This window comes from Rhineura floridana, chromosome 3 (genome assembly GCF_030035675.1).
Source record: "Rhineura floridana isolate rRhiFlo1 chromosome 3, rRhiFlo1.hap2, whole genome shotgun sequence".
Classification (NCBI taxonomy): Eukaryota; Metazoa; Chordata; class Lepidosauria; order Squamata; family Rhineuridae; genus Rhineura; species Rhineura floridana.
In genome coordinates this window covers 199,925,357-199,950,537 of record NC_084482.1, presented here as the reverse complement: position 1 = coordinate 199,950,537, position 25,181 = coordinate 199,925,357, and the positions used below count along the sequence as shown (strand labels likewise).

Below are 25,181 nucleotides of genomic sequence, written 5' to 3'. Positions count from 1 at the left end.
TTAATCTTGAAAAAAGCATGCAAGACACACACAAGCATGAGTTCTCAGTGTATTGCAAAGGCATGTCTGGTTAACTATAAGGGGATCCATACATGAGAGAATTTACACCAAAAATACTTTTCATCTTCTGAGAAACTCTCCATTCATAAAGCACAAATTGCAGAAGCTGCAAAACACCTTTCGGAAAATTACTTAGGGGAGGCATTCTCTACCCCTGCAGAAAACCAGCCCAATGAAGACTGAGCATGTTCAATGAGCACAGAGTGCTGATGGACTGTTGCAGGGGAGGGGGCATGGAAGCAGCCAAGGGGTGTGTGCTCTTTAATGGTTAACATCAACAATGAGCAGCCATTCCTAGAGCGGAAGGAAATATTCCAAAAGAGGGATTTCCTATTCGTGTCCCGGCTTCCTCAAAGAAACACAGTGAGGGAGCGCGTGAGTCTTTTTTTTTTGCTCGCGGTGATGTTGGGCGGGGTTGCAAGAAGGGAGTCCCAAAGTCAAGATGCATAAATGGGGGAGGAGGGGGATGTTGAAAGAAAGCAGAACCCCCCCCCTTTAAGCAGCCCCTTCTCAGCTGACTCATAGGATCTGACGATGCAATCCTGCCCTGTGGATCCATGCTCTACCATCTGCCGCTTGCCCCCGCTCGGCCGGCTGGCTGTGTTTGGAGCCCGATTTGGGTATTCCTCGGGGACCTCTGCATTTGGTGGTGATGAATAAAATGCTATATGTAAATAGCAAGTGAGGTCGGTTGTTTTAAAGTGCTGTTTTTTTCTTGTTTAGCTTGAAGTCTGATCTTGAATATATATTAGATTTAGATATACACATGTAATAGAATATAGCCACGTAGACGTGCCAGGTGTAAGAGCCCTGCTAAATGTTGTGCACCATTAGTTCAGGCACTGGTGACTTCAAGACTGGATTACTGCAGTACACTCCACGTGGAGCTTCCCTTGCACTTGACCCGGAAACTGCAATGAATGCAGAATGCTGCAGCCAGATGGTTGACTGGAGCAAGTCCCTGTCAGCATATAACACCTTTGCTCAGGGATCTTCACTGGCTGTGAATTTGTTACTGGGCTAAGTTCCGGGTGTCACTACTGGTATATAAAGCCCTTAACAGCTTGGGACCACACCATATGTACCAACTCTGGCATTTCAGTCTGCAGAACAGGCACTGTTACGGGTGCCACATAATCCTTGTTCTGCACTTGTAAGAAATTGTTCTTTTAGTGCGGCAGCACCTACTCTTTGGAAGTCCCTGCAACTATTGGCATCAGGCAGGTGCCTTCACTGTATTCCTTTCAGCGCCTGCTTAAAACTTTGTTGTGTAGGCAACGCTATACAGACACATAGACATTAATGTTCTTTAATTCTGTTCAGTTAGTAGCTGTTTTAATTGTTTTAAATACGTTTTTATATGTTTGTTTTTAGCTTCTATTGATAATTTGAACAATTTGGTATCATCAGTAAACTTGGTTATTTCACTTCTCATCCCTAAATCCAAGTCATTTAGGAACGTGTTAAAAAGCACAGGTCCTAATACTGATTATTGGGGGGGGGAGCACTTCTTAAATTCATCCATTGGGAGAGCTGTCCATTTATTCCTAATCTCTCCTTCCTGATCTTTAAACAGTAACTGATCTATAAGAGCATCTTTCCTCGTATCCCATGACTGTTAAACTTACTCAGGAGTCATTGGTGATAGACTTTACCTAAACCTTTTAAAAAGTCTGAGTAATTCAAGTGGCTAATGAGACAGGACCTACACTTGCAGAAGCCATCCAAGTTCTGCTTCAGCAAGACTTCTTCTCTATGCGTGGTAGTTCTGTCCTTAATAAGGTTTTCCACTTGTTTTTCTGAAACAAATATTAAGCTAATCAGTCAGGCTCTAATTTGCAGGATACCCTCTGAATCACCCTTTAAAAAAAATTGCACTACATTGGTCAGTCCTCAGATATGGAAGCCAATCTCCAGGAGAAGTTACATATTATACAGCCACAAGAGTGGCTGTATACTATAGCCAGCGTGGATTTTTCACATTCTGCAATGTTAAATTGAAAATACCACCCCCATGCCATTCTAACGCTTCCCATAAGCTCATCTCAAAACAAAACCTTACAAAACTTATAGTCCTGAACTCAGAAATGCTTGCTTAACAACCCTCTAAATTTTCATGGCAATACACAAAACAGTCAGAAAGAATCAAGAGTTCAAAATCTAAAAAGAGAGGAGGAAAACCCAGAGCCCTTTTGGTCTTTTTTCTGTCAGAATTCTCATAGTCTTTTGAAATTAATTAAAAATGAGCCATGTTCACAGAGTACCTGTAATCCTATTACTGACCTTGCCCCATACTATGACCTTCATCTTGTGCCGTTTAAAAGTTTAAAAAATGCCTGGCTGATTTTTAATTAATTTAAGAAATTTTACCTTGAACTCGGTGATAATGTTGGGCGTTCTCAGTAAGAACCAACTGTCAGTGTTCTAAAAGCCAGGCTCACAGCTGCTGGGCTTGACTAATCAGGGGGCCACACCCACACCAGACTTTGATTTCATGTGAGACAGTCATGGCTTCCCCCAGAGAATCCTGGGAAGTGTAGCTTGTGAAGGGTGCTGAGAGGAGACTCCTGTTCTACTCACAGAACTCCAGTGGCCAGAGTGGTTTAACAGTCAGCCGCTCTGATTAAAGCTCTGTGAGGGGAATAGGGTGTCTCCTAGCAACTCTCAGCACCCTTCACTTTCCAGGATTTGAGAGAAGCCATGACTATCTAAAGGGAAATAAAGGTCTGGTGTGGATGTGGCCAGGGACAGCTTTGGTTTAAATTTGGGTGGGAGGCTACTACATGTGCCTGCTGTAGAATAAAAAAAAGGGGGGGGGGAACGCTGAAGAGCAATGATACTGTTCAGTGTTTTCCTTTTAGAAAGGAAAGGGGCTTCCCCTCTGTCCAGTGCCTACCCACCCAATCCCCTCCCTGCCCCAACCCCAGGTCGGTTTCACCTATCCAAAGCATGATTGCACAGGAATAAATCCCACTGAACTCAAAAAGCATGCAAATGATCAAACCCACCCTCCCTTTTCCTCCCTCTTATCCCCTCCATCTTGCCCCCCCTCCTCTTTTCCTCCCCTCCCCATGATCAGTTTTACCTATCTTAAGCATGATTGCACGGGAGTAAATACCATTGAACTCAATAAGCATGCAAATGATCAAACCTGCCCTCCCCCTCCTTTTGCCCCTCCCCCTCCTTTTGCCCCTCCCCCTCCAATCCCCTCCTGCTCCCCTTTCTCCTTCCCTCTCCCCTCCCCCTTCCCCATGGTCAGTTGTACCTATGCTAACCGTGATTGCATAGGAGTAAATCTCATTGAACTCAATAAACATGTTAATGATCAGACCTGCCTTTCCCCTTTCTCTTCCTCCTCCCCTCCCCTCTTCCTTCTTCCTCCTTCCCTGCCCACTCCAGCCCTCCCCCCTCCCTCCCCCCCGGTCATTTTACTTATCCTAAGCATGATTGCATGGCAGTAAATCCCATTGAACTAAATAAATATGCAAATAATCAAACCTATCCTTCTCCTCCCCTTTGCCCTTTCTCCCCTCTGCCTTTCTTCCCTCCCTCCTCCTCCCCTCCCCACCCCCTGTGGTCAGTTTCACGTATCCTAAGCTTGATTACAGGGGAGTAAATTCCACTGAACTCAGTAAGAATCCAAATGATCAATCCATTCTCAGCAAACTTGCACAGGATCCCATTTCTTACCTCCTGGATTAAAAAGTAGGTTAGTGAATTTTTTTCTTAGAAGATCAGCAGTGTCACATTGGAGTTCTTTAAAAACTCTTGTGTACATGCCATCTTGACCTGAGATAATTTGTGAACACTGAAGGAAAAATTCCTGCTTGCCACATCACTCTTCAGACAGTGAGTGGAGGGCAGATGATGTCCACATCTTGCCTGGGAGCATTTATGAGGAAGGCAATTGTTTTGTTCTTGTAGGGACTGGTGACCTTTGAGGAGGTGTCCTTGCATTTCACCGAAGAGGAATAGGCCCTGCTGGATCCAGACCAGATAGTTGATGGTGATTTCTTTGGGCAAGGATCGTTTCGTCCTTAATCAATAGCTATGGAAGGTATGAATTCCTGTTGGGGGTGTTGCCAATGAGGTCATTAGAAAGGTGCTGATGGACTTACTCTGAGCATAGGAATATAACAAGAGACCTGCTGGATAAAACCAAAGATTTGCGTAGTCCGGGATTCTGTTTTCACAGTGACCAACCAGATGACCATGGGGAGCCCATAAGTAAAACATGAGTGCAATAGCACTCACCCCACTTGTGATCCCTTGTGATATATAGATAGATAGATAGATAGATAGATAGATAGATAGATAGATAGATAGATAGATAGATAGATAGATAGATAGATAGATAGATAGATAGATAGATAGATAGATAGATAGATAGATAGATAGATAGATATCTATATCTATATATCTATCTATCTATATCTTGCTGTGAATGTTATTTGTTTTAAACTGTTTTAATGTTGTATTTTGTATTGTTGGGACCCTCCCTGGGACTTTTTGGTAAAGGGCAGGTAATAAATCTAACAGTAATAACAATGCCTTTAATAATGGTGGTAATATAGGCAGCATAGTTTTCTGGGCAGGCAAGTCTCTTGTTGGAATGGGGGTGGGGGGAACTTACCATTCATTCAGGGTACACAGTACTAAGGTAGATAGGAGCGGCTGGCAGGGAAGGGGAGGGGTAAGGCAACAGGTAGCTTGGGGCTGTGTGGGCACACCAGGAAGAATATCAGATTGGCTCCACCAGGACACCCACAGAGCCCCAACCTTCCCATTGCCTTGCCCCTCTACCTTACAGTAGGTGGCAGTGATGCCACTGCCGGGAGGCCTGGTGAACAGCACCCCTCCCATTTGGCCGCTCCTGGACAGGGGTGTAGTCATCTGGGGTCTCGGGAGCCAGATCCCAGCAGTGACCCCATGTCTCCAACATCCTATGAGCCAATCAGCATGCAAGGGGAGTGTGTTAGCCACTGAGAAGAGTCTGCTAACATGCTTCCTTGTCCTTTCCTGCTGACTAGAGCCAGTCAGAGTGAAAGGAGATGAGTCAGCCACTGAGAAGATTTTTCTGAGTAGCTAGCACACTGCCCTTTTATGCTGATTGGCTCCTAGGGATGTCTGTTGTTGCAGGAGAAGGCATTAAAAAGGATCTCATTTTCAACCCAGCACCAAAAAGGGGGGGCAGGGGAGCGTAAGGAGAAGATGTATTTTTTTTCTAGCCCAAAGCCACAAGAAATGTCATGCATGGTAAGGTGAAATGCAAATGATTATGCCTAAGAATATGTGTGTGGTGCAGCCAATGCCACAGGCTAGGATCAGACATTTCCGTGCTTAAGTTTCTCCCTAAAACTCATAAGCTCTGCCCAAATGCAGTTACTCTGTATCTTAGTATGGCAGCCTATAAGGGAAACTCAGCAAAGGAAGTTCCTTACCTTGCAGCATAATGATGATGACGACGATGATGAAAAATTGGCTGAATGGGCTAAAACCTCTCTCTGTTCCTAACATTCTAGGTATGTAGAGGAGGAGGGGGTGACACAGGGAGATAGAAGGGGCTGGAAAAATCCCTTCTTACCTTCTAGAAGGTGACAAAGTTCAAAAGGTTACAAATTCCTATGCAAAATGAATGCCTGGCCTGCTTAGTGAGTGTGAATTCCTTCATATAGGAAAAACAGGCTTTATCTTAACCCAGCAGCAAAAAAGAGGATGGGAGGTGGGGTGAAGCCTATGCACATAGCCGCTTTTTTAAAAGTATGTTTTTTTCCTTACTGCGAGTGGGCTTTCTGAGTTAGTTATGCAAGCCCCAATGAGTGTCAAATGCAAGCAAGACTTTTTTTGTTCATACTTCAAAAAGACAAGTTGTGCAGACTGAGAATTCTGTAATTGCAGAAGAAGAGACAGTGAATCCTGATGATAGCATCCCATCTACATAATCAAGCAATTTAATAGCAGCAGGAGATAAATGTGCAGCAGTGCAGTGGCAAATTCAGACGTGCAGGATCCCTTCATGATAGACACACCCACACACCCCTTTTTGCTGCTGGATTGAGAATGAGATCCTTGTTAATGCCTTCTCCCGCAACAACAGATATCCCTAGGAGCCAATAAGCATGAATGGGGGAAGGTTTAGCTACTGAAAAGAGTATTCTCAGTGGCTGCCTCACTTCCTCTGATTAGCTTGTAGGATCCTGGAGACATTGGGACCCTGCTCCCAAAAAAGTAAGGGGTCTAAGACCCCCAAGACCACAGACAACTACACCCTTGTAAATGTGTAGACACTGAATTCAATAAACTAAATTAATATATCTCAGTGAGAAAGGACAGTCAAATGGTGACAGTGATAGAGAAGCAGAAAGCAGTATTCAAGCCTGGCCAGATTATTCTATCATTTTAGGTTGTATAATCTTAGAAGGGGGTAACCTTGAGGGGAAGTGGCTGTGACTATAATGGAGGAACCATTCACTTCTGAATTTGCTACCACACTACTGTTCCTGGGCAGACCAATAGACTGTTGCTCTTTAGGTTGATTCATGTTTATGTTTTTTGTTTGAAAAAGGACACCTGAGTTTGAAACCTAACTTCATAGTTTGGCTGGAAGGAAATGCAGAAGACTTCTTTGTTCAGGGTTTTGCAGAAGAGGAGAGATCAGGAGGTATATAGATGTGTGAATGGACTACTTTGTCTTGGAATTGTGAATAAATTGTAGAATATGAGCTGTTTCCCCATCAACATTACCTAGCACAGGGGTTCTCAAACCTTCTAACCCAGGGCCCACTTCAGACACCTGAAAATTACTGAAGCCCACCAGTCACAAAATAGTGGCAGATGGAAGTAAAATATAGCTTGATCAGCTGACAATTACTGACATTTTCAACCAATACATCTTTGAAAATTGATATATTTTTGCAGTGATGTTTACCTTGTGGCAAGGTTTTGCATCACTTAGCTTTCCTCAAGCTGTCATTTGCTATGGAAGTATTGTGATAGCCTCCCTATTTTAGGCAGAATTTGCCGATTCAGAAGCTCTGTGGAGATCCCACTCCCAAATGCTTGTCAAAATATTTTTGCCCATCTCCTGTAACTTCGTCTCCCATTCTCCTTTCACATTCAACTTGTATCTTCCCCATCCCCTGCAACTTTCATCCCTTCTCCCTGGAACTTTTACATTCACTTCTTCATTCTATAACAATGTTTCTCTTTGGGTACACTGGGCTTTTCCAGCAAACACCTTAGTCTTTTAGTGATTAAAGCAGGTCTCGTTGCTATCACTCTTGCTCAGGCTGTGTCCCTCCTCTCTTTTGAATGTGCATTAGTACAAAAGAAATTATCATTGCTGCTGTTTTTGAAGTACTGACATTCCCTACAGTAACACTTTCAGTTTTATTTGCTGCACAAATGTTTATTTTCTTCCTTGGCACTCGCAGGGAATTGGGTCCCACCACCTGTCGAGAAACAGTTCCCTCAGCCTCACTTTCTGTCAACACTCAATGAGACCTTTTCCCACTGCCACCATTCCCTTAGGATGCCTTTAAAGCTTCCTAGTAGCTTGGTAGAAGTGGCTTAGTCGTGAGATGGACACCAGTATTAACACACGAGGTCTGATAGACAAACGTATTGGGGACTCTTGCATGGTCCCACCACCATTGTGATCCCTCTAATACACTGCCCCAATGGAACCTTTAGCTGGAGTCAAAACTGAGCACTGCTAGAACATGTGCGCCCACATAAAAGTGTAGAAACTAGGCATTTATTAGAAAAAGATAAAGGTCCTTTTAACAATAATGCACAGCAATATACATTTACAGTACTGAGTAACATACAACAATATTTTAATACAACCACACTTCTAGACTGTTGTTTCCCAGACTGATCAAAATGAATGTACCTGATCCAGGCCCCATCCATAAATTAAAAATGATGGTCTCTCTCTCTCTCTCTCTCTCTTTTCACAACCTGTCACCAATCAGCTACTGCCAAAGTAAGTCTGTACAAGGCCTCAAACTTTGACAGTTACACTCTGACATCAACAGAGCCCCCAGAAATAGTTTTTCAAAGTACAAATCATAACAGAAATACATGCTTTGCCAGCTTTCCTTGTTGTTCTATCAGGAGATGCCTGGAGGAACATGGCTGGAGGGGAGCCATCAGAAGTGTTACTGGAAAGAGGTGAGGGGCAGAAGGAGAAACGAAAATTGGCAAGTCGAGATGAAGCAAAGAGACGAGAGAAGAGACAAATGCAGAAGCTGAGGAATGAATGCAGTGCTTCTCAGCGTGGTAAAAATAAAATTCAAGGGGGTATTCATTATCAGAAGGAAATGAGAATGTCCCTTGAGTGCAGTAAAATCTTAAGCTGCCAAAAAGCCTGGAATACACATCAGAGAAGGCATATGAGAGAGAAACCATATAAATGCTTGAAATGTGGGAAGGGATTTTTTGATAAATCAAGCCTTCTTAGACATCAGACAGTTCACACCAGAGAGAAACCAAATACATCCTTAGGCTGTGGGGAAAGTATTGGTCAGAGTGGAAAGCTTGCTTCCCATAAAAAACAATATATAGGGGAGAAAACATATAAATTCTACAAAGGTGACAAGAGCTGTTCTGATCATTTCATGATTGTTAGCCATGAGAGAATGCGCACAGCAGAGAAATTGTATAAATGTTTGGATTTTCACCAGAGCTTTAAACAGGATTATCAACTCCCTAGATATCAAAGAAGTCGCACAGGGGAAAAACTGTATATGTGCCCTAACTGTGGGGAAGGTTTCAGCCAGAGCTATAATTTGACAAGCCATCAGAAGAGTCACACAAGAGAGAAACCATATAAATGCTTGGAGTGTGGAAAAAGCTTCAGTCAACATGTATTCCTTACTGGACATCAAAGAAGTCATACAGGGGACAAATCTTATAAATACTTGGAGTGTGGAAAGAGCTTCAGTCACAGTAGCACCCTCACTTTACATCAAAGAACTCATATGAGGAACAAACCTTATGAATGTTTGGAGTGTGGAAAGAGCTTTAGTCAGAGTAGCTCTCTTACTAAACATCAAAGAACACATACAGGGGACAAACCTTATAAATGCTTAGAGTGTGGAAAGAGCTTCAGTGAGCATAGCTCCCTTACTAAACATCAAAGAACTCATACAGGGGATAAACCTTATAAATGCTTTGAGTGTGGAAAGGGCTTCAGTCACAGTAGCACCCTTACATCACATCAAAGAACTCATACAGGGGACAAACCTTATCAATGCTTGGAATGTGGAAAGAGTTTCAGTGAGAATAGCTCCCTTACTAAACATCAAAGAACTCATACAGGGGACAAACCTTATGAATGCTTGGAGTGTGGCAAGAGCTTCAGTCATCATCACCACCTTACTGCACATCAAAGAACTCATACAGGGGAAAAGCCTTACAAATGCTTGGAGTGTGGAAAGAGCTTCAGTGAGAGTAGCTCCCTTACTAAACACCAAAGAGCTCATACTGGGGACAAACCTTACGAATGCTTGGAGTGTGGAAAGAGCTTCAGCCAGAGTAGCTCCCTTACTTCACATCAAAGAATTCATACAGGGGACAAACCTTATCAATGCCTGGACTGCGGAAGGAGCTTCAGTTGGAGAAACTCCCTTACTAAACATCAAAGAGCACATATAGGGGACAAACCTTATCAGTGCTTTGACTGTGGAAAGAGCTTCAGTGAGAGTAGCTCCCTTAATAAACATCAAAGCGCTCATATAGGGGATAAACCTTATAAATGCTTTGAGTGTGGAAAGGGCTTCAGTCACAGTAGCTCTTTTACGTCACATCAAAGAACTCATACAGGGGACAAACCTTATCAATGCTTGGAGTGTGGAAAGAGCTTCAGTCACAGTAGCAACCTTACATCACATCAAAGAACTCATACAGGGGACAAACCTTATCAGTGCTTGGAATGTGGAAACAGCTTCAGTCACAGTAGCAACCTTACTAAACATCAAAGAATTCATACAGGGGTCAAACCTTATCAATGCTTGGAGTGTGGAAAGAGCTTCAGTCACAGTAGCTCTCTTATGTCGCATCAGAGAACTCATACAGGGGAAAAGCCTTACAAATGCTTGGAGTGTGGAAAGAGCTTCAGTGTGAGTACCACTCTTACTAAACATCAAAGAACTCATACAGGGGACAAACCTTATCAATGTTTGGAGTGTGGGAAGAGCTTTAGTCAAACTTCCACCCTTATTTCACATGAGAGAACTCATACAGGGGCCAAACCTTATGAATGCCTGGAGTGTGGAAAGAGCTTCAGTCATCATCACCACCTTACTGCCCATCAAAGAATTCATACAGGGGAAAAGCCTTATAAATGCTTGGAGTGCGGAAAGAGCTTCAGTGTGGGTACCACCCTTACTAAACATCAAAGAACTCATACAGGGGAAAAGCCTTATAAATGCTTGGAGTGTGGAAAGAGCTTCAGCCAGAGTAACTCCCTTACTTCACATCAAAAAATTCATACAGGTGACAAATCTGATCAATGCTTAGAGTATGGAAAAAGCTTCAATCAGAGTAGCTCCCTTACTGAAGAACTTATACAAGGGACAAACCGTATCAATGACTGGAGTGTGGAAAGAGCTTCATTCAGAGTTCTGCCCTTACTTCATATCCAAGAACTCATACAGGGAACAAACCTTATCAGTGATTAGAGTGTGGAAAGAACTTCAGTGAGGGTAGCTCCCATGGATGCTATAATTGATATAGGCCCAGTGGATCTAACTTTGGCTTCCGCTTGACCAGTGTTAATGGATATTTTTTAATTAGTACATCCTGAGGATGTGGACAGGATTATTGGAGAGGTGAGGGCCATCACATGTGCGTTAGATCCTTGCCCCTCCTGGCTCTTTAAAAAGGCCAGGCGGGGATTGGCTGAGTGCTTAAAAGAAGCGATTCATGCCTCTCTACAGCAAAGCAGGGTCCCAGCATGCCTGAAGGAGGGAGTTGTAAGACCCCTATTGAAAAAGCCTTCCCTGAATCCCTCTGTATTGGATAATTATTGGTCAGTCTCCAATATTTCTGGGCAAGGTACTGAAGCATGTGGTGATGTCTCAGCTCCAGGAGTTTCTGGATGGGACAGATTATCTAGATCCATTTCAGTCTGGCTTCAGGTTATGGGATAGAGATGGCAGTGGTCGCCTTGGTGAATGACTTGTGCCGGGAACTGGACAGCAGGAGTGTCCCTGTTGGTTCTGCTAAACCTCTCAGTGGCTTTCGATATCATCAACCATGGTATCCTTCTGGGCTGCCTCAATGGGATGGGACTTGGGGGCAGTGTTTCACAGTGGCTGCATTCCTTTCTGGAGGTGCGAACCCAGAAGTGGTGCTGGGAGATTCCTGTTTGACTCCTTGGCTGTTGGCCTATGGAGTCCCTCAAGGTTCTGTTCTGTTCCCTATGCCATTTAACATACACATGAAACTGTTGGGAGAGGTTGTCCAGAGCTGTGGAGTCCGGTGCCACCAGTATGCTGATGACACCCAACTCTATTTCTTCCAAGGAAGCTGTTTTGGTTCTAAACCAGTGTCTGACATCAGTAATGGACTGAATGAGGGCAAACAAATTGAAGCCTAATCCAGTCAAGAAAGAGGTGCTCCTGGTCAGTTGGAAGGCAGATCAGGGAACAAGGATTCAACCTGTTTTGGTTGGGGTTACATTCCTCCTGGAGACACAGGTTTGCAGTTTGGGTGTTCTCCTGGATTCAGCCCTGAGGCTCAGGTTTAGCTGATCAGGTTTCAGCAGTAGCCAGGAGTGCATTTGTACTGTTAAAATTATTTATTATTATTTATTTTATTCATTAAATTTACTAGCCACTTTTCTTCATAAAAATGAACCCAAAGCGACAGACAGTAAAAAGTAAAAAAAACCTAGTGCACTAACTGCATCCATTCCTGGATATGCCTGATCTGGCCACAGTGACACATGCCTTAGTCACTTCCTGTTTGGATTACTGTAATGTGCTCTATATGGGGCTGCCTTTGAAAAATGTTCAGAAACTTCAGCAGGTCTAAAGAGCTGCAGCCAGATTGTTAACTGCGGCTGGCACACGACTCCCTGGTTACAACAGCTCCACTGGCTACTGGTCTGTTTCTGAGCACAATTCAAAGTGCTGGTAGGAGTGCTTTTGTAAAGCCCTATACGGCTCAGGTCCAGGCGATCTGAAGGACCGTATCTTCCCATATGAGCCTGTCTGAGCCTTGAGATCATTGGGGGAGGCTGTTCTCTCTGTCCCACCGCCCTCGCAGGCATGTCTGGTGAGAACACAGGAAAGAACTTTCTCAGTGGCTGCTCTCAGGCTTGGGAACTCCCTTCCTAGGGAGGTCAGACTGGCTCCCTCCCGGCTATCCTTTTTTTGGCAGGTGAATAAATAAATAAATAAATAAATAATTTTATTTTTCAGCCGCCTATCTGTCCGGGACACTCTAGGCGACGAACAACAAGAATAAAAACAATACATATAGATCAACATAATCAAATTTTAAGCTAAAAAACCATTCATTAATTCAAAAGTAACATAAATTAATCTGTCCCAATCTTGTAGGCCTGCCTGAACAGCCAGGCCTTCAAGGCTCGGCGATAGCTGGACAGGGAGGGAGCATGTCTGAGATCGAAAGGGAGAGAGTTCCAGAGGGTGGGGGCCACAACAGAGAATGCCCTCTCTCTGGTCCGTACCAGCCTAGCTGTTCTCACCGGTGGGACCGAGAGAAGGTCTTGCGAGGCTGATCTCGTCAGGCGGCACAATCGGTGATTCTGGAGGCGTTCCTTCAGATATACTGGGCCGAAACCGTATAACCGTGAAGACTTTCCTGTTCTGACAGGCTTTTGGGAACTGACTGCAAGGGCTATTAAATAGGGTGCTGTTTTTACCAATTTGTATTTTGTGTTTTTTTAATTGCTATGTGTTAATTAGGTTTAATTTTATCGTTAGTTGAATTAATTTTAATCAACTTCTGTATAATTATATGTTTTTAACTGTATTTGTTTTAATCTTTGTTAGTCACCTTGAGTCCCAGTTCTGTGGAAAAGACAGGATATTATTATTATTGTTGTTGTTGTTGCTGCTGCTGCTGCTGCTGTTGTTGTTAACAACAACGACAATAATAATAATAATAGCTGCCTTACTAAACATCAAAGAATGCATACAGAGGACAAACCATATAAATGTTTGGCATGTGGAAAGAGGTTCAGTCAACATTTCCACCGTACTTTGCATCAAAGAACTCATACAGGGGGCAAACCTTATAAATGTTTGGAGTGTGGAAAGAGCTTTCATCAGAATTGCCATCTTTAGGCACATCATATGATCCATACAGGGGAAAAGCCATGTAAATGCTTGGAATGTGGAAAAAACGTTAAGCAAAGTTACAGTCTTTCTGTGCTTCAAAAGTCCCATACAGGTCTGGAAAGTGGAAAGATCTTTAGCCAGGGTTGCACCCTTGCTACATATTAAAAAAAAACACACACTGGGGGGAAACGATATAGCTCCAGAGCGTGGACAAAGTTTCATTCAGCATACCTTCCACATTTCGCGTCAAAGAATTCACAGGTGGAAACAGCTTTAATCAGATTGCCATTCTTTGTTCATATCAAAGGATCCTTATAGGGGAGAATCCATAAAATGCTGAGAGAGTGGAAAGAGCTTCAGTCTTAGACAACTTCCGTAAGCGAGAGGCATAATAATTATGTTCATACTTGTGGGAAACTTTTGTCATTTGCTTTTCAATACATCTCTCCTACATAATAGGTGCCTGTAGTAGATACCAGTGGAAGGAATAGTTAGAAATGTTTGAACTGTCAGGAAATCTTCAGTGAAGATTGTCACCAAGCTCAGTTTTGGGGGCAAATCCGGTGAAGGTGAAATGGAATGAAAAAGCTATGGAGTGGAATGGAAGTAAAACTTTGGTCAAGAAATTCTGGCTCATGACTGACTCTTTTCTGGAGTGTAAGAAGCAGAAATACTGAAAAGGCCTTAGTCAAAAGAACTGTGAAGATACAAGATTTGTTACTCTGTGCGACTAGCAGTTTTTTTGGGGGGGGGGCTTTGTGAATCTGCCTGTATTCTGACAAGTCTGAGGATCTTGTCAGCCCATAAAATGATGGAAAACTATTTCTGCAGGTGTTTGTCCCATAAGCTGTCATTTACCAGTACATACCTGGAAATGCTTGGGGATTGAACCTGGGTCTGCCTGCATGCAAAGCAGATGCTTCACCACTGAGAAACGGGGCAGTGAGCTCAGACAATATCGCCATTACAAATTAACGCACGCATGCACGCAATGTGGTGGTAAATGGGCCTGCAGTGTTAAGTACACTTACATTGCAATCCTACATGTGCTTACCCAAAAGTAAGTCTCATTGAATTAAATGGGATTACTCCCAAGAAAGTGTGCATAGGACTCCAGCCTTGTTAGAGTAATAAATCTCTTTGTCATATGCCAAGGCACCTTGCCCCTCCAAATGTTGTTTTTTTAAGATGAGTTTTTTGGTTTGAAGCTGCTGCCTTTATTTTCAGATGGTGAATTTTTTTTTGTATGTGTCTTTTAATTCGGGTAGGGGAGTGTCTATGCCGGGGTAGCGAACCTACGGCACGCATGCCCAAGGTGGTGCGCAAAAATGTTTTGTTGGCACACCTGGCTCTCTGCCTCCCCCAAGAGACACCACAGTCTGAGAACCTTGTGGGATCTCTTCCTCTCACAGAGGCCTTACGCATCTCTGCTGGGGCTCTTGGGCAAGATGCTGTGCTTTCACACGCCCTCCTTGGAGCGTGGTAGGAGGGGATTAAGGGGAGGAACAACTGAAGGAGAAGAACAACCGCAGGCAGCCGGAGAGAAGGAGAGGCGGGAGGGAAGAAAGGAAGGGGAAGAGCCTTGGTGCTGCCGGGTGGCAGGAGGGGCCTGAGCTGCTAGCGTAGTTTTGGGGTTCTCGCACTTTCCTTTCTTCCCCCCACCCCCGCCACATATTTGTAAAATACAAATAATAATAATGAATGATAATCTGCTGCTCAAAATTACCATGGGCACGTGAGAGAATTGTTTAGAATATTATCGCCAATTTGGGCACATGCTCTCAGAAAGGTTCACCACACCTGGTCTAGACATTTGGTTTGCCTGTTTTGTTTTATGTTCCAGCATCACTGTTTTTTTGTGAAATAGGTAATTTGTGGTGCCTACAACAAAATTTCCCAATTTGCGTCCTGGGCCCAAAAAGGTTGGGGACCCCTGATTTAACCACCCAGGCTAAGAGGCAAGCCAAGAAAAAAATCTGAGGCGTTCTGGAGCTTGTTGTTGTCTGTTTAATGGTATCTGTACATAGACACACAAAGAATCCAATTAAAACAAAAATAAATAAATAAAAATAAACTTGAGGCTGATTTTCTACAGATTTCTGTTTTTTTTGTGGAGGGGTAGCTGTGATAACTTGTTCCATGAGAGAGCGCCAGTGGGGTATCCTTTCCCAGCCAGAGGAGGAGGAGGAGGGTCTCTCCAGAGAACGAGGCTTTTGCAAAGGCAGTTAGTTTGTTTCTGGTATCAGCATCAGAAAAGGCCACTCCTTGACCTGCATAATTCACAGGAGGTCCTCTTGAGCTCCCTTCTAGTGTGAAGACAAGAATGAGGGTGGTGGAGAGGCCTGTACTGACTTTCCACTTTGCAATGCCACAGATCACTTCCTCAGATAGAAAGGTGCCCTTGACCTTTCTCTTGAAACACTTTCTGGTGACCCCGAGACTCCAGTCTCCCTCATTCCCCACAATGATGTCCCAGCTACGTCTCCCTGCTGTAAAAACCTCACTTTCCAGTACAGCAGGAAGTCTCTCAAATCTCTCAGGATTGTTGGGCAGCTGTTGATGTAGATCTCCTCATCTCACACTGCAATGATCCTCGGACAGGATGAGATTGGGATGAGCGGTGTCTGGATTCAGAGTTATATTTGCTGTTTGAGTTGGGAGAAGGCAAGGAAAGTAGGCAAGTGGCATCAGCTGGAAGAAGGATTGACATCCTGAGCTTTGAAACATCCCAGAAATTGCCTCCCCCCCCCAAATCAGTAGGATTTCCATGTCCATAAAAACATTTCCGTGCTTTATGAAGGAATAAAGTTTTTTTGGGGGGGGGGACAGGAAGCAGGAGAGGACAGAGTTTCTGTTTCCTTGGCACTCCTTATGTGAACAGGAGACTTCTGATTTCCAGGGAAAATACATGTGCCTCAGTTGAGGTGAGCAGGCACCAGGCCACCACTTCTGCATGGTTTGAATTGGAATAGCTTCAGCGTAGCAGGCCTGTTTGGCAGTGCCGGTTCATCTGAGGGCAGGGATTGGCATCAATCAAGGTCTATTTCAAAGAGCCTTTAGTGTGATTTCCTCGCTACTTGCCTGTTGCCAAACCATTATGAAGGTCCTGACCTGGCATTTTAAATACAGCAGAGGTGGTCTGAAAGATGTTTTCTGCCCTCAGAACGTAATCTGGAATATTTTATTTTATTTATTTATTTATTACATTTATATACCGTCCCAGAGCCGAAGCTCTCTGGGCGGTTTACAGCAATTAAAAACAATAAAAGCAAATTACAAATTTTAAAGCACAAAAAAACAATTTAAAAACACAATTAAAAAAAAATTAAAAACAATTTAAAAACACATGCTAAAATGCCTGGGAGAAGAGGAAAGTCTTGACCTGACACCGGAAAGATAACAGTGTTGGCGTCAGGCGCACCTCGTCAAAAAAAACCATTCCATAATTTGTCAATTTTTTTCTGTTTTTCAAGAGATCTCCAGGATTACTCAGCGGACAATGCAACCAGTTTTGGGCTTAGCCTTATTAAACTTATTTTCTGCACCACCGAGAGATTTAACATCCAAGAGCCTCATTTCTCATTTGTTGTGTGCAGCATGAATGATGATTGCACAGCACTGGAAGGATTTTTAAGGATCAGACTTGAATCAATGGTACCAGAGAGTATGGCAAATAGCTGTAATGGAAAAATTGACCATCAAGGTTAGGCTAATGAGAGGGCAAGCTAACAAAGACAATTTTTAAAACACTTGGAGAAAGTTTATTGATTATGTGGGGGTTCCAGAGATCATGGGAAGAGATCACGTACATTCAGGAATTCCAAGGCACCAAGCACAAGTGCATCACATTTCCAAGAGAACAATTCCATTACTGAAGTATGTCGTTCAGCCAATGCTCCGTGATACGTCTTTTGCAAATTCTTCGCACTGTGCATAGTTAAATTATGGAATTCACTCCCACAAGAGGCAATGATGATGGCCACCAGCTTGGAAAGCTTTAAAAGATTAAACAAATCCATGGAGGAGAAGGCTATCAATAGCTACTAGCCAAGATGACTTATGTTGTACCTTCACTGTCTAAGCCAATATGCCTCTAAATATCAGTTGCTGGGAATCACAAGTGCGGAGAGTGCTATTGCACTCAGGTTCTGCTTGAAGGTTTCCCCTCGGCAGCTGGCTGACCACTGTGAGAAAAGGACAGACATAGGCAGTTGTCTTAAACATAGTCAAGCTGTTGGTTCATCTAGCTCAGTATTGTCTACACTGACTGGCAGGGGCTCTCTAGGGTTTCAAGCTGGAAGCCTCTCTCAGCCCTACCTGGAGATGCTGAGGACTGAGCCTGGGGCCTCCCATATGCAAAGCAGATACTCTGCTGTGGAGCCTTGGCCCTTCCCCAAGATGCTGGACTAGATGGGCTTTTTGGCCTGATCCAATAGGTTCTTCTTGTGTTCCAACATAAGAGCTCTGCTGGATCAGGCCAAAAAGCTCACCTAGTCCAGCGTCCTGCTCTCACAGTGGCCAGCTAGATGCCTCTGGGAAGCCCACGAGCAGGACAGGAGTGCAACAGCCACTTCCTCCCCACTTGTGATTCCTAGCAGCTGGTATTGAGAAGCATCCTGACTCTGACGCTGGAGGCAACACATACCCATTGTGGCTTGTAGCTGCTGATATAGCCTCATTCTCCATGAAATTGCCCAGTCCTGTTTTAAAGCCATCCAGGTTGGTGGCCGTCACTGCCTCCTGTGGGAGCGGATTCCATAGTTTAACTATGCGCTGTGTGAAGCAACAATAATCAGAGTAAACCTGTTGACACCAAGGGACGTTGACGTATGCGCCTACTCTGAGTAGTCTGATCTCACCCAATGGCTTTGGAGGTCTGCTCCCTTGTACAAAGCAGCCCCCTCTGGGAAGTTCCCTCTCTCCCACCAAAGATGCCCATTTCAAAGGGGGAAAGGGGAGGGCACTTTGTCCCTCTCTCCTCCAAAAATTTGCCCTTGGGGTTCCCTCAACCCTTGTCAGATTTCCGGACAGTGAGGGGGTCACACCGGAGGATAGGGCAAGTGCTCCTGTGTGCAGAGGAGGCTGGTCCATCAGGGCAAGTTGGGCACTGCCCCACCAACCTGTCTGCCCTCAGCCAACCCCCACCTGCCTCCCTTCTTATTTATTATTTTAATTTATTAAAATAAGCAGCATAAATGAGTTGTCGTCAGGGTGATGGGAGTTGTATTCCACCAACATTGGGAGGGCACCACAATGGCTATCCCTGGTCTAGTGTCTTGCAGGAGGGACCACAGCTTAGTGGCAGAGCACTTGCTTTCTACGCAGAAAGTCCCGTGTTCAGTCCTTTAAATCTACAGTTTAAAAAAAAAAAAAAGACCCAGGCAGCAGGTGATAAGAAACCTTGGAGAGCTGCTGTGAGTTAGAGTAGACAAGGCCATGCTAGATTGGCAGCTGGACGCGCTTGTCCTGCTCTGTGGCGGCAAGGCCCAGACTGGATAGGGGTTGGACCAGGCAGGGATCAGGCTCTTTTATGAACACAGAGCTCTGATGTTGCTCTAGCACAGATGTGGGGACTCTTTGGCCCTCCAGATGTTGTTAAACTACAACTCCATTCCTGGCCATTGGCTATACTTGCTGGTGCTGCTGGGAATTGTAGTTGGCCAGCATCTGGAGGGCCAAAGGTTCTCCACCACAGCTTTAGCAAGAAACTAAAGCCTATTACACAGCACTGGACTCCAACTCCTACCATCCTTGACTGTTAGCCATGGTGGTTGAGGTTGATGGGAGCTGGGATTCACCAGGCAGTGCCACAGATTCTCCCATCCCTGCTCTTTATATGAAACTAATTTCTGTAAGCCGCCTTGGAAGAACTTTGATCTGAAAGGCGGCATATGAGTGAGCAAATGAATGAATGAGAGGACACCCTGCCACACATTTGGAGGTACGTTAAAAACCTTGATTTATTCTCTACACAGGCAGCTTGTGATTGATTTTTGTTTCATCATCATCATTTATTTATTACGGTCACGGACCAGCAAAGTTATATAAAACATATAAAAGATAGTTTATATAAAATATATAAAAATGACATAAGAACAAAACATGGTTTTATAAAATTCTCTCAGGAGGATAACAACATTTTTTACTAATTTGCATTGAAATCATAATAACTGTAGAAGCCCTTTCAGTGATATAAGGGGACACATCCCTTAAACAGTTGAGTATCAAGGTTGTGGAGTTCCAGAATAATGGAAAAATTAGCTTCTTTCCGCATGTTACAATATAAAAGGATATGTTCAACAGATTCTATTGTTCCAGTGCCACAGGGACATATCCATTCGTTAATTGGGATCTTACTAAAACGTCGTTCTAACAGTGCTGATGGTGGCAACACATTAACGTGAGCAAGGGTAAATGCCCTTCTGTGAGCCGCCTTGAGGGCCTTTGGCCAAAAGGCAGAATAGAAATAGAATAAATAAATAAATACTTAGGGATGGTTAACGTATGCAGATATGAAGCTGCAGCAAGTCCATAGTTAGTAAAGTGATTATTGAGTAACAGGGAACAAGATTTGTTAGCAGCAGTTCTTAAATGCTGTAGATCTAAGTCTATTCATCTTTGAACAACAAAAAAGTGGGCCTTTTGAAGCCCATAGTTGCCCACAGCTTCCACAGAGAAGCCTAGTCTAAGTAGCTTCTTCTCCAGCTCTCCCATCCAACGAGTGACATAGGAATCTGAAAGCAGTACGAAGACATCGCTACCAGGAACTGCCAGGACGGGTAACCGTAGCCATTTAAAGGCATCAATCCATGCCTTGCATTTGATTGATCGAATACCCACTTCCAGATAAATAGCTGCGTTCCCCCCACAGGAAGGGAAGCACAATAACTTCCTAAAAAATACAGACTGGACTCTTTCACTTTGGGCATTAAATCCCAATATCCCAATAGGAATACCATAAGTAAGTTGGGTCGGAGTCTTCACTTTGTAAATTTGAATTGCAGAAGGGATAAATTGACTACCTTGCATAAAAAAGAATCTTAGGATCAGCTGCTGTCTAAGATTTGCTGAAACAATTGCCTGCCTTCATTGTTCAGACCAAAGTCCAGTACTTTGCATTTGTATGCCTAGATATTTGATATGGGCAACTTGCTTAATTACCATTTAAAGTCCATTTATATTTTTTCCAAGCTTTAAAAAACACCAGAACTTTAGACTTGCTATAATTGATAGTCAGGCTGTTCTAAGAGCAATAGGTCCCAAATGCAGACAGTAGTTGGTTTAGCCCAATTCTAGAGAGTGATAACAGTACAGCATCATCAGCATACAAAAGGGTATCTTAGCATTTGACAGTTTGGGAGCATGGGAATTGACACTGCAAACATAAGAAGCCAAATCATTTAAAAGTCAATTAAAAAGAAAAGGGGCCAAAATACAACTTGGTTTTACACCTCTTGTAGCAGGGATTAGGTTGGAAACTTGTCCTTGCTGCCCACATCTGACTTGACTAGAGGTCTGATTATACAGGCATCTGATGAGAAACAGTAGGCACTTGTCCACAGAACATTTATGTAATTTGGACCATAGCAGATCCCTTGAGGCTAAGTCAAAAGCAGACTTAAGGTCAAAAGGCAGTAAAAACCACCAATAAATGAAGTATATTTCTCTGCCAAATGAGCTAACACACAACAATGGCCTAAGGTTGAGTGGCCAGCTTTAAACCCAATTTGTTCTTCACCTGTTATACTATAATCCTCCATTCAAATTAAAAGCTGACATTTAAAATACCTGGCATAAACTTTCCCAATGATTTAAAGAAGGCTGATGGGACGATAGTTAGCTGGATTGGACCTATCACCCTTCTTAAAAATAGGAACTATAATCACTTTACTCCAAATATCTGGAATCTTTCTAGAGTTATCAATAAAAGTAAATAGAGCTGCTAATAGGGGAGCCCACCATTCAGGATTAGATTTTAAAAGATCAGGAGGTATAGAATCTGGGCCTGGAGCTTTGCCAGATTTAAATTCAGGAATCAAACCAATAATTTCACTGTAACAGGTTGCCACTCTGGGGCATCAGGGAACGATTAGAAATCGTTTGGATCCTGGAGAATTGCAGTAAAGTATATTTCTCACTCATAATGGGAAATACAGGAAGCAGGATGTTCTTGTTGCTCTGAGAGAGCCCCTGTAACAATTCACCAAAATAATTCACTGTCCTTTTCTGTGGCATATAGTAGCTGATTCCATTTCCCCCTCTCTTTAGCTCTTTTCTTTTGAATGATAAAGTGCTTTGTATTCTCGTTTCAGTTTATAGTACACTTCAGGTAGACATTACAATACATAGAATAAACCTGGCTAATCAGATTCTTAAGCAGCATACAATCATGCTTTTGTTCCTACAATATTTACCACCAGCCAAAGAGCTATCTGCCCCTAGCTTCCATTGGATATCAAAAGTAAGTGCCTCATAATGAGGCATAACAGCATCTCTTCACTGGTAGAGGCCAGAATGTTTTGATATAATTGAAGACAGGCAGAGCATTCTATAAAAGAGGTGAACTTACCCTGCACAGCGTTGAGAGTGTAATGTTGGAGCTCATATTGCCATCTTGGGTCTCAAACGTTGCTCTTAAATATACTTTCCCTCTTACAGATCAACATGAAAAGGAGGACTCTGGGTATGAGGTGATCTCATGTTGTGTATTTCTTGCTGACACTCAGAAAAACTAGTTTTGCTTTCTAATGCTATCTTTGAACAATGGGATTGTTCTGCTGGGCATGAGGGAAATATGCCAAAAATGAGATAACATTTCATTCGTGGTTTTCATGTTCCTCCTAAAGTGTCAGAAGTTGGTCCTTGCTTCTCGTCCTCATTTCACAGTACTTAGGAAGGCACAACATGTCAGAAAACAGGGGGTGTGGGGTGGGAAATGTTAGTCCAGAATACTTCAGGGCCTTGCCCCCTCTTCGACTCCAAATGAACCAAAATGGGGGTTAGCCCAAGCACTAGTAACATCCTCATTCACAGCATACATTTATTCCACTATTATTGCACTTTAAACAGTCATGGCTTCCCCCAAAGATTACTGGGGAATGTAGTTTGTTAAGGGTGCTAATACTCGTTAGGAGTGGTTGAACAATCAATCTCTCTTCCCAGGGAGCTCTGCGAATCGTAACTCTGTAAGATTCTCAGTATCCTTAACAAACTACACTCCCCACAATGCTTTGGGGGGAAGTCATGACTGTTTAAAGTGGAATAATAGTGGAATAAATGTATGGTGTGCATGTGGCCTTGATATTGTTTCATCATAACTTTTAATAAGCATAACTTTCAAATTCATTTACTAATTTCCCCTCATATTAAATATTAGTTTCAATGCAGGCTACAATTAATGCCTCTTTATCCATGTAGAGAGCCAGTATGGTGTAGTGGTAAGGTGTTGGAGTACAACCTGGGAGATCAGGGTTCGAATCCCCACACAGCCATGAAGCTCACGGGGTGACCTTGGGCCAGTCACTGCCTCTCAGCCCCAGAGGAAGGCAATGGGAAACCCCCTCTGAATACTGCTTACCATGAAAACCCTATTCATCTGGTCGCCCATAAGTCAGAATCGACTTATTATTATTATTATTTATTGAATTTGTTAGTCGCCCATCCGGCTGGCGGTCCAGCCACTCTGGGCGATGTACAAAATAGGCATACAATACCTAGACATTAAAAATCTAAAAACAATGAAGATAAGATCTAGCCAACCCCAAAAGCCTGCCTGAAGAGCCAGGTCTTCAAGGCCTGGCGGAAACTCATCATGGAAGGGGCATGGCGGAGATCATTTGGGAGGGAGTTCCACAGGGTGGGGCCCACAACTGAAAAAGCCCTATCTCTAGTCCTCACCAGTCTGGCAGTTTGGGATGGAGAGAAGGTCTTTTGAGGCTGATCTTGCTGGGCGGCATAGCTGATGATGCTGGAGGCGCTCCTTTAGATAGACTGGGCCAAAACCGTATAGGGATTTAAAGGTCAAAACGAACACCTTGAATTGGGCCCCGTAAGCAACTGGTAACCAGTGCAACTCATTTTGCACTGGAGTGATATGATCTCACCGGCGACTGACTTTAATCAGGCGCACCACCGCGTTCTGTACCAGTTACAGCTTCCGGATCGTTTTCAAGGGTAGCCCCACGTACAGCGCATTACAGTAGTCTAGGCAGGAGGAGACCAGGGCATGTACCACCGATGGGAGCAGATGATTGGGAAGGTAGGTGCTTAGCCTCCATATCAGATGGAGTTGATACAGCGCTGCCCGGCTCACAGCCGAAACCTGAGCTTCCATGGACAGTTGGGAGTCAAGAATGACCCAGAGGCTACGGACCTGGTCTTTCAGGGGCAACTGTACCCCATTGAGCACCAGGTCCAGATCCCCTAACCCTCCCTTGTCTCCCACGAACAGTACCTCGGTTTTGTCAGGGTTCAGCTTCAGCTTATTCCTTCCCATCCAGCCACTCACCGATTCCAGGCACTTGGATAGGGTTTCTACAGCCAACCTCGGTGAAGATTTAAATGAGAGATAGAGCTGCATGTCATCCGCATATTGGTGACACTGCAGCCCAAATCTCCTGATGATAGTCCCCAGCAGCTTTATATAGTTGTTAAATAGCATCGAGGAGAGGATGGAGCCCTGTGGCACCCCACAAGTGAGAGGCCAAGGGTCCAAAACCTCATCCCCCAATGCTACTCTTTGGTGCCTATCAGAAAGGAAGGAACGGAACCACTGCAATACAGTGCCCCCTATGCCTAACCCCTCCAGGCAATCCAGAAGGATACCATGGTCAATGGTATCAAAAGCTGCTGAGAGGTCCAGGAGGACGAGGAAGGTGCACTCACCCCTATCCAACGCTCTCCTCATATCATCCACCAAGGCTGTTTCAGTCCCATGTCCAGGCCTGAAGCCCGACTGAAATGGATCCAGATAATCCGCTTCCTCCAATTGCGCTTGCAACTGCTTTGCCACCACCTGCTCAACCGCCTTGCCCAAGAATGGTAAGTTTGAGATTGGGCAAAAGTTGTTCAAATCTTGGGGATCCAAGGAGGGCTTCTTTAAAATTAGTTTTATTACTGCCTCCTTGAGGGCTGATGGCATTACGCCCTCTTCCAAGGACACATTTACAGCCTTGATCCCCTCGCCCAGTCTGTCCTTGCAGCTCATAATGAGCCACAACGGGCAAGGGTTGAGTAAGCAGGTGGTTGGCCTCAAGGTTGAAAGCACCTTGTCCACTTCATTAGAAGGAAGAAGCTGGAACCGATCCCACACCACCGGAGAACCACTGGCCGACTCTGGCTCGCTCACTGTATCCATAGCGTGCGGAATCGCATTCTTTAGATGATCGATTTTATCTGCAAAGTGCTTTGCAAACTCATCGCAGGAGGTCTTAGAATGTTCCATAGGTTCCGAAGCAACTGGACCAACCAGGCTTCGGACCGCTTGGAACAGCCTCCTTATTGCTGCCCTTATTGCCACATGGTAGGCTGCTGCAGCCGCTCTACCCCATGTCTGATCGTCATCAGAGCGAGATTTCCGCCACCGGTGCTGTCTGAGCTCTATTCAGGGGGAGAGGGCGTTTCGGAGCCACCCAGTCTAATGCCCCAGTGATCGCCTTATTCCACTCCTCCACCAGGGTCTCGACCGAGTGCCCATCTGCAGGCTCCATAAAGTCCCTAAGCGCATTCAGGAATCCATGAGGATCCATCAAGCGCCTGGGGCGGACCATCCTAATGGGTCTTTTACCCCTGCGGAGGGTGTGTGGC

At 44.2% G+C, this 25,181-nt stretch overlaps 1 protein-coding gene across 3 annotated transcripts; it reads left to right on the top strand.

Annotated features, from left to right (window-relative positions):
- Nucleotides 1-347: 347 nt before the first annotated feature.
- LOC133381073 (zinc finger protein 345-like) lies at nucleotides 348-15,449 on the top strand. Of its 3 annotated transcripts, none has more exons than XM_061619563.1 (4): nucleotides 348-435; nucleotides 3,985-4,117; nucleotides 6,626-6,721; nucleotides 8,179-15,449. In XM_061619563.1, exons 2-4 carry the CDS (start codon nucleotides 4,111-4,113, stop codon nucleotides 10,743-10,745), a joined length of 2,670 nt encoding a protein of 889 aa, XP_061475547.1. In that variant the 5' UTR covers nucleotides 348-435; nucleotides 3,985-4,110; the 3' UTR covers nucleotides 10,746-15,449. The 3 variants fall into 3 exon arrangements, with proteins under 3 accessions (XP_061475547.1, XP_061475548.1, XP_061475546.1); XM_061619562.1 differs by having other exon boundaries at nucleotides 394-746; XM_061619564.1 differs by lacking the exon at nucleotides 6,626-6,721 and having other exon boundaries at nucleotides 392-746.
- The last annotated feature ends 9,732 nt before the right edge of the window (nucleotides 15,450-25,181 follow it).